Source organism: Fragaria vesca, linkage group LG6 (genome assembly GCF_000184155.1).
Source record: "Fragaria vesca subsp. vesca linkage group LG6, FraVesHawaii_1.0, whole genome shotgun sequence".
Taxonomy (NCBI): domain Eukaryota; kingdom Viridiplantae; phylum Streptophyta; class Magnoliopsida; order Rosales; family Rosaceae; genus Fragaria; species Fragaria vesca.
Window position 1 is genome coordinate 16,663,246 of NC_020496.1, and position 10,540 is coordinate 16,673,785.

General features: G+C 35.8%; 2 protein-coding genes across 2 annotated transcripts in view; both read left to right on the top strand.

The window, feature by feature from the left end:
- The first annotated feature begins 5,376 nt into the window (after nt 1-5,376).
- On the top strand, nt 5,377-9,823 carry LOC101310823 (U-box domain-containing protein 35-like). Its single transcript, XM_004305428.1, has 10 exons — nt 5,377-5,548; nt 5,672-5,751; nt 6,436-6,557; nt 6,761-6,984; nt 7,073-7,124; nt 7,598-7,907; nt 8,013-8,114; nt 8,228-8,650; nt 8,798-9,556; nt 9,737-9,823. The coding sequence occupies exons 1-10, from the start codon at nt 5,377-5,379 to the stop codon at nt 9,821-9,823; spliced, it is 2,331 nt and encodes a 776-aa protein (XP_004305476.1).
- A 636-nt stretch (nt 9,824-10,459) lies between these two features.
- LOC101311116 (probable protein phosphatase 2C 60-like) overlaps nt 10,460-10,540 on the top strand; it is a 7,283-nt gene continuing 7,202 nt past the window's right edge. Inside the window, exon 1 of the mRNA XM_004305429.1 lies at nt 10,460-10,501. The gene's annotated coding sequence lies outside the window, so the exon portion shown is untranslated. The remainder of the gene's footprint in view (nt 10,502-10,540) is intronic.

Consider the following 10,540-nt stretch of genomic DNA (forward strand, 5'->3'; position numbering starts at 1 on the left):
ACTGGAAATTGACTCCCTCATAAAGCCTGAATTGTATTACCTAGTTAGGAGTGATATTCCATTTTCATTCCCACCGCAAAAAAAAATTACAAAAATTAGACAACTAAAAAGTTTAAATTTCCTTAAATAGATCACATACGTAATTAGTAAAAGGGTGTTATTGGAAATTATAGATTTAAAGTTCATTATTATGACTTATTAAATATGGTGTAATTGGAATAGAAATAAATTACTAATTCAATTACAATAACAATCAAACACCTATAAATAGCAAAACTTTTTCCTTTCCATATCAATCAGGAAAGGAAAATAAATCAATTTACATATCCTGACATTCCTGCTAACCAAACGAGGCCATAGAGTTTATAGGAGAGACTCCTAACCATGGTCTCTATAAACATCTCAAATTTTAAGGGTGTGTCTATTGCCACCCCACAAACCACTTTGTTTACCATGCATTCTCTCCACACCCCACTTATATATTTTTAATTGTAAGTCTACTTTGGTCACTCATTTACAATACCTGAACTACCATTTTCTCATATTTGCTTTGTTCACCCTAAATTCTTTTTTCACCCACATATATTTTTTTCAATTTCATATTTGCTTTGTTCACCCTACATTCGATCTCTTTTCACCCAGCATATATATTTTTTAATTTTAAATTTACTTTATTCACCGATTTGCAATACACACAGTATCAGTCTCTTTCAATAGCCATTAAACTCCAAAAACAAAACAAAATTGAAGAAAACATAAGAATATCATTTGAGTAAGTGGAATCGCAAACTGAACAATAAAAATCACATTAAAGTATAAATCTTAATTAAAGAACAAGAAAAAACTCTCAAACTTAACAACTCATTGGTATCCGTCAATATCAAGATGCACAATGTTTGTAAACTCTATTTGGAAAAAGCTCTGACGCCAATGAAAAAAAAAATCGAATACATATAAGTGAGTGACTAGACATGAAAATTTACATACAAATCGATATGAGAAATAATGAGTAAAGAGATAGACGAAGCATCAACAAAAAAAAAAATATATATATATATATATATACAAACAGTTCACCTGGTCTTCAATTGAATGTTTGTGTCTTCTTCAGACTTCATAGAAAGATCGAATATGATAAATTATGGGTTAAGGTTTATGAAGTTCGTGTTTATCTTTAAAAAAAAAAAATTGTAATTTGTAACAACTTTCTTGCTGTAATTTTACATTAGACGATATTAGTCATTCAATAAATCAACAACGTGTGGGATGATCAAAATGGTTTATGGGATAGCAATAGACGCACCCAACTTTAATTTCAATGTGTTTGAAGAATCATGCCATTATGTTGCTGCATTCCAACTACTCTCTTTGGGTTGCTCTATGTCTATATATATTACGTTCAGATTGATTCGAGATCAATTTACCATGAGTTTTCTTTTTTGGTACCATGAGTTGGTTTCAATGCTCAACTCGATCTCTCACCTTAAACTAACACTTCCATGAATCCTAACTTATCTCATGAATTGTAGGTACCAAATTTAATTGGGATTGTGACTATATTATGTATGTATGAATATTTGATGTTCATGTACAATGTCCCCCGGGTTCGAAGAAGTGAAGAATTCCAACTCCAAATAAACTTGGAACGAATCTATAATTAATATATTCAAAAGGGGCATTCAAATATTGATCTACTTTATGTGCAATGACAACTTCACATCTTTCTTAAGATTATTGCTTCTAATAGTGATTGTGTTGCTCGAACTTGTAGAGCTTCCTTACCGGTGCATATGTCTGTCATCATGGACTATTGGTATATACTGAAATATAAATAAAAAACTAATATGATTAGCTAAGTGAACATAAGAAGATGAACTTTAAAATGTTAATGCAGTACTAGACTTTCTTTCTTTTTTAACAAAAGTAAAACTTTATATGATAACAACAAACGTTACAACCATGGGAGAACTTGGTGGGTGGACTACAAGTCCCCACAGTCCTCCCTACCAACACACCAACGATTACAATGGGCATGAAGAATGGGTCTAAATGTAACCTACCTCTAACCCCATCTAGAAGCCTCGATACCAAAACCGCCAACATATATGCAGCCAACCTTAAGAAGAAACAACATCATCAAGAACTATATATACCAAAACCGCTAGCTTATATGCAGGGGCAACCTCCCAATTACATTAACAACAAGAAAACACCGATGATAAGGCTGATAGTCTTTGTACATGACACCAAACATGACCCTACTAAAACTACCAACGACACTAAACTACAAACACCTTAAAACCCTCGCCCACAGAGGAGGGACAACAAACAAAAAACACCAAAATTGAAAAAACAAAACTAAAAAACTAAGAGAAAGAAAAAAGAAAACTAAAATGACCCAATGACCTTGGCCCATAGAGGGCCCAAGCCCAATCAAATCCTCTGGGCCTCAACAGGTAAGGCATTGACCCAACACAAAAAGATTGCTGCAACATGAATGCATAGCCGCGACCCCGCTGCAGCCTCGCCGTCAACGTCCGTTGCCGCCTCATCGAGTAAACTATCTATGCCTCCATGGCGCCATAGAGGTGTAGAACACCACCCACCGTACATAATCATCAAATAAAGCAAGACATGGGACCCGACCATCCCATCAAGCAACCGATTCGGAATGACCATCGCCGTAACCGCCGCCGCCCCGTTTGCCCTAACAGGCGCCCCACCGTTCTAGCACATCACACCACCTAATGCAATAATAGACTTATAGAATCAAAAACTTAGAGTTGTACCTCATTGTAGAGTGTCATCAATATAGATTCATTTTCATTGATTCTATGTTGCACATCAGATTCCACCAAATCCTTTGGATTGATTTGCTAACTCTTCTATGTGAATACACACACACATTGGTTTTTTCAAAAGGTGTTTAGTGTACGGCATGCATCACACATACTTATGTGTATTGAGATTAGATTACACTAATACATATACATGATGGTCCCACACATATAAGTGATTGAGATTGCATCGTATACTTGTTGTATTGTCGTGTATACATAAATTTTTGGTTTTCTTTTATTTTTCAATGTGTAATTAAGGTCGTCTATATATATAGTATATCTTGATGATGGAAATCTATTATTATTATTATTATTATTATTATATTTAATTAACTGTAAAGATTCACCGATAGTTTTTCCAGTTATCCAAACTACTGCAACATTGATAAATTATTTTAGATTGTCAGATGTAACTAAAATTAAAAATATTGTAATAGATAAATAGTTTTAGTTTTTATTTTCTGAAAGACCGAAATTAAAATTTACACTCACTTTTACCCCTTTTAGTATCTTGTTTTTTCTTTTTTTTTGAAGAATGATGCTAAGTCATATTATTAATCAAATAAAATGTGAGAGTACAACATAACATAATTAACACTCTCACGGGCAACATAAAATTGGAGTTATGCAAAACAACTTATATGATGTAAGTCATCTTAATATTGTAAACCCTAGAATATGTAGTATAATCAATAACGCCTTGGTAACAAAAGAACTGGGTAACTAGCCACCAAGACACAAGTAGGAAGGGACGTGTCCGCAACCCATCATTATTGACCATTTTCGAGACCACCCTACGTAGAGGGGGCAACCCCAAAGCATTAACAAATCTTATTAAAGGCCAAATCCCAATTAACTAGGAAAATGCTCTAGACCCGCAACCAGATCTAGTCTAATCCAAAAAACAATAAATAAAATAAAACAAAGACAGAGCCAAGCCCAATAAGGGAGTCCCAACCCAATCTCTGAAGCAAGGCCCAGAAATGATGACCAAGCATGGCCCAAACCCGAGCAATCTTGAGACATGAACAACAAGCATCAACCAACCTTGCCACTGTCACCGCCGGAGAACCATCCACTGCACCCCTGCTCCTTGTTAGCCGGAACGCCGCCATCGCGTTCTCGATCACAAGTTTCGTCGCAAACCAAAGACACCAAGGTCACAAGCATGCATCAAACTTGCCAACTCAGATCGGAAATCCTAATCCGAGCCAACCCATGCATCCACGACCGAAGCACCTCCAGTCCACCACCAAACCCGCAAAACCACAACCCGTCATCCCCTCTAAAGTCTGACCGACCCACCACCGCTCCCATGAATCCGGACCAGCTTTGCGTCGACTTGGAAGGCCCACCCACCATTGTCAACCAACCTGATGTCACTCACTTATATCGCCAATCTCACCACCAGAGACCAAAGCACAAACCTAGAGGGCTGTTAGATCTCATCTGACGATAGCGTCACCGGACGAAGATGAATAACTTTTTTGGAAACCCTAGTTACGTTGTATACCCCTTTTAGTATCTTAAATTGTATCTTTTTGCATTTTTATAAAAATTTGAACTAAAAAAATAAAAAAAGAAGTGTAGATTGTAAAACAGCTAGAAGTAGGGGTTTCACTCCTTATTTCTATTTGTCTTAGCATAAATCATTCTTCAATGAAAATCTTTGATGTCTTAATTGTGTAAGCTTCAAACATGCATGTTGTGAATATGATGTTACTCTAGAGAGACATAGTGTGGTTAATTTTCTAGCAATTTTATTACTTATTTTTGCCGTGACTTTTCAGAAAAAAAAAAAAAAAAAAAAAAAACCAAAACTTATTAAACAAAACAAAATGACAGTTTGGCGGTTTACTATCTCCTAGGTTTTCTTATGCATAGCATGGTATATGTGTCAATTAGTTAACTTCACAACTAATTTACCACTAATTTATTATGTACAACTATGATAATACACATATCGGAAATGATGGTTATCAAAAAATGGCAACTAAGGCAGTGTAGCAAACCTATTCAGTTAGTTTTATATACAAGTAAAGAAAAGAGATGAGAGAAACAAATTAATATGGTAACAAACTCTCTCTAGAGATGGATAAATATAGATACCAAGAACAAGTAATTAATTGGTTTTGCGAGTAGGTGGACAACCGCAAAATAGAACAGTTTTTATTTGTACCAAATTATGTAGGCTTTTGTCAGTTGTTTAATCTCTCATATGAGAGAATTGGTTCCTCCATCTTATATATCATTAGATCAGATCCTTTTGGTTCAAATTGATCATTTTGTTTCCGAATCATGAACCTGATCCAATTGATTCTTAAACAAGTCTCTGGGAGAGCTTAGTTGCTTCAGGATTTATATTTCTTCTGTTATTTCCTCTTTGATGCGTTTATTCGTCTGGAGTTCTAATGAGACTGAAAATACAAGCTCGCTTCAATCATAATAGCTCTAAAGATCTCTAGTCTGGGTTCTCTAAAAGGAGAGTTATTGATTGGTGATCATCATTTCTCAAATTAAGTAACCTGTTAAAAATATGAGAGGCAGAGGGCATGTCGCAGAACAACATTTGAAAGAACAGGCAGTGGCAGTGGCCATAGACAAGGACAAAGGAAGTGAATATGCAATTAAATGGACCATTAATAGTCTCTTAACCAAGGGGCAAGCTCTCACATTGCTCCATGTTAGACATCCAATTTATGGCCAAAGTACGTGAATGTCTCTCTACATTAGATTTTAACTTTTCAGTTTTAAACAATCGGGTTATTTGCATGCTCCTATCATGCCCATGTTTTCCTAAATTTTCTAATGTTCTCGTTATGATAATGCAGATGCGTCAACGGAGAATCAAAAGGATCATCAATCACATGAGTTATTCATTTCATTTCGTTCTTTTTGCGCAAAAAAGAATGTGAGTCGTGCTTTTCTATATTCTTCTATAAATTTTATCATAGTACATATACTTTTGATAGTATTTAAAGGTGTTCAGTAATAGTAGAAGTAATTTTAAGTTATTTGAAGTGTTATAATTTGAGAATGAAAAGCATTATGTCTAATAATGAATGAGCATGAGATTTGAATTTACAACATCATCCATCATTACGGACAAAATTATTATGTCGTAGATTCTCAATTGTATATGCATTGAATAAACATTTTCTACCAACAAACCCTCTTACACGTGAAGCTATTTTCAAGAATTAAAATTTATTTAGTCCTTATGGTTTAAAGTCGACATTTGTTCAGTTTTTATGGTTTTATTTTAATTGGAATGATCCTTAAAGTCACGATTTTTCATCCAAATGGTCTTTCCGTCAATTTTTTTGTCAGAATACTGACGTGGCCGTTAAAGACATTATAATTATTCTTAACAGTCACGTCAGCAATTTAACTGAGAAAATTGACGAAATGACCATTTAGATGAAAAATCATGACTTTAAAGACCATTCAGATTAAAATAAAACCAAAAAAATTGAACAGACGTCGACTTCATACCACAATGACTATACAGTATTTTACCCTATTTTCAAATACCTATTATTATGTATTACGTCTATTAGTTTCCTTTCTCTTTATGACTTGATCTACTCCACAGATAAAATGCACCGAAATTGTACTCGAGGACAATGACATACCAAACGCACTGATCAAGTATGTCAAAGCTAATTCAATTGAGATTTTGGTACTCGGTGTTCCAACAAAAGGTGGCATTTTCAGGTACTACCTTAATCTCTCCACATTTCTTGTCTCACATTTGTATTAATCAATCTTGATTTTCCAACAAAAATATGATCAAATATTCTTAGGTAATATCCTTTCTTTTAGGGTGATTAAGCAGTATTCTTAGCTTTTCTTATCTCAAGTTTGTGTTAATACATCTTAATTAATTAATTAATTACACAAATTTTATTGTGTAAAAGATTCAGACTTACAGATGTACCGAGCAGTGTCGTAAAAATGACGCCAGAATTTTGTTCTGTTTATGTCATCACCAAAGGGAAGATCTCATACATGCGATGCTCCACTATAGCCCCGCCACCACCTCCTCCAAGTAGTAGTAATCTTCAACTGCAGGACCATGCAAGCAATGTTTCTGAAGCAAGTAATTCACAATTCATGCGCACCCAGTTGCCTAACATCAAAGGTTTGCAGGCTAGTTATCTATGTAATTAAATCAAACTATTAGTTACGGGTTTATTCACTGCTTACTCAAATTTTCTTTAATGTTGCAGCATCAGAGAGGATGCATTATCAATCGGGAAACCAACATTTTGATGAGATCAGGTAAGATCGTAAATAATACTTTACTATAGAGGGAAATGCATGTAATGAACATAAGTGCTACTACAGTCACCAAATTTTTTTTTATTTTTTTTTTAACTTTGTTTACTACATAATGCATACATGTGAGCGTTGATGCGCATTCTTTTAACGGGTAAGATTAACAAATGTCATCATTTTATAGCAAGTTTGGTAAACAAATTATGTGAAACGATATTAAGTCTAAAATGTAGACATTTTTATAGAATGAAGTCTAAAATATACACCAGTATGGAAAGCTTAATTAGGTGGTAGGGCAATAATACTCTTTTCTTATTGCAGGCTTTACAACATTTTTTTGATTTTTGTATGTCCAAAAAAAGTTATTTACGGCGCATTTCGCACATCATAAAGGACATACTGTAGTGCAAACCAATTAGGATGATTGAGTAAAAACATAGTTGAATATGTAATAACCACTAAAAATGATGACACAGGTCACCATTTAGAAGAGGAAGACATTCGATGGACAGATCATATGACCTCTCGCCCGATATTGATATATCAATTGTGAGTAGTGAAAGACCAAGTATGGATCGCATGTATCCCTCTTTCTTAGATAGTATGGATTCAAGAAGAAACTCTCGACATTTGAATAGCTCAGAATCAGAATACGGAAGCTCTATGTCATCCCACTCGAGAAGCACACATTTTAAGGAAATCAACTTTCCGAAACCTGAATACTCATCATCCTCGTCAGTTGATAGAGGGGATTCTTGGTTATCACAAAACAATAATAATACCTTGGTATGATAGTTCATCATTATAGTTAAAAGTCTAGAAGTACCTACATATATAAATTTTTGTCACCGAGAGTAGTAATTAATACTTCATTTTCCATGACAACAATAGGATGATGTGGAGCTTGAGATGAGGAGGCTCAGGCTAGAGCTCATGCAAACAACGGAGATGTACAATACAACGTGTAAAGAAGCGCGGACAGCAAAGCATAAGGTATATCTAACATGAAATCTTATATGAGCATAAACTTTGTTTTCATAAATTAGGTGTCATCTTTTGAAAACTTGGTAAATTGACTTGTGAGCATTGAGCAATAACTGTCACAGGAAAATGAACTTAACCGATGCAAAATAGAAGAGGGACAAAGATTAGAAGAGGCGCGACTAGCCGAGGAATTTGCACTTGTAGAGAGGGAGAAAACAAAATGCCAGGCAGCGATTCAAGCTGCTGCATCAGCTAAAAGGCTTGCTGAACTGGAAGCACAAATGAGGTGGAATCATGCAGATAATATAGCCCGTAAAGAATCTGAAGAAATGAAGAAGACATCTGAAGCAAGGGCATACGATGTTAGGTACAGGAGGTACACGATTGAGGACATTGAAGTGGCAACATGTAATTTTTTGCGAGCTCGCAAGATTGGGGAAGGAGGCTATGGGCCAGTATACAAAGGTGAACTAGATCACACACAAGTTGCTATAAAAGTTCTACGTCCAGATGCAGCTCAAGGACGATCACAGTTCCAGCAAGAGGTCTGTGACTTTCCACATGAACAAACTTTAACTACTATGTTTAACTTTACAACAACGATCAATTCTTAACTTGTGATTGTTCAGGTAAAGTAATTATCTAGATCATGTATTGTTGCATAGATGTGACAAGTACACTTGGTTATGTAGGTTGAAGTATTGAGCTGCATACGACATCCAAACATGGTTCTCCTTCTTGGAGCTTGTCCAGAGTTTGGTTGTTTAGTCTATGAATACATGGGTAATGGGAGCTTGGAGGATCGTCTATTTTGCCGAGGTAACACCCCGGTTATCCCTTGGCAGCTAAGGTTTCGGATTGCCGCAGAAATTGCAACGGGGCTCTTATTCCTTCATCAAGCAAAGCCAGAACCCCTTGTGCACCGTGACCTAAAACCCAGCAACATATTGCTAGACAATAATTATGTGAGCAAGATTAGTGATTTAGGTCTGGCTAGACTTGTGCCTCCATCAGTGGCAGATGTTGTCACTCAGTATCACATGACATCAACAGCTGGAACATTTTGCTACATCGATCCAGAGTATCAGCAGACAGGCATGCTCGGAACAAAATCTGATATCTACTCATTGGGTGTGTTGCTTCTACAAATCATTACAGCTAAACCACCTATGGGTTTAACTCATCAAGTAGAGCGGGCTATCGAGACGGGAAGAATTCTTGAGATGCTTGATCCTGCTGTTCATGATTGGCCAGTTGAGGAAGCATTGAAGTTTGCCAAGCTTTCTTTACAGTGTGCTGAAATGAGGAAAAAAGACCGACCGGATCTTGGGAAGGTTGTGTTGCCTGTGCTTAACCGATTAAGAGCCTTCGCTGAAGATAGCTTGCAACGTGTTATATTTGGCGGAGGTGGAGTGCTCCCACCAAATCAAAACTCAAATTCTGCATCACAAGTGAGTTGCATGTCATAAACATTACCGTAAATTTGAAGTAACCGCATATATACCATTTCTCTTGAAGAAGAAAACATGCCGAAAAATGAAAATTTCACCTTATATACCTCAAAATATTCTTCTCCTTTTTACATATGTATACAGTTATACATGTTCTTAATTTCTTGGTCTTTTTCTTAGGATGTCATAAGTCGACCACAGTCTGGATATGATAGCTCAAGGAGCCGTACTTCAAGCATGTCATCTCATCCTGGAAGAAGTAGCTAGAGGATTCTCAAATTCAGAAATATTTCATCTTATTGTCATACCTTGGGAAAATTCAGCAAAAATTGTATCCGATTGTACAATGTATAATTAGAGGTATCTTGATAATTTGTTTCTACAAATTCAATTGTAGCTAGTCAAGTTCTTGCCGGCCTTAAGTAGATTGGATAAGAGGCCAAATGTGTCGGATCAATGACTAATATGAGAGCTAGAGGCTCCATTTAGAAATTATATTTTCAATTTCATTCAAAGCTTATAATTTAGTTTGCAGTTTGGGAGACATACATACATGGATCATGGACGGTGAGGATTAGTAGAAATAATATAAAAATATAGTGGTCAAACATATAAATTGTTATGAACGGTTAAGATTGCGTCGTGTAAATACACGTCGTGCGTATAAGAATTTTCGGTATTTAGATTTAATTTTGATGTTACGACTGAAGTGACAATTTTCAGTATTTAGACTTAATTTTGACCTTGCGACTGAAGTGACAAAAAGGTCGTGTCAAATACCTGGCGCGTGCCAGCCCGCTGGTTTCACTTGGACGGCCCAATACCTATATATATCGAATTCCACTTCCTCTCTCACTCATCAAACCCAAAATTAAAATCATTTCTTTGCAAATTTCCAATCTGATCTCTCACTCTCTCGCTTTGCTACGATCATCAACCCAATTAGTAAGTGCACCACAAACCCTAGCCCTCTCTCTCTCTCTC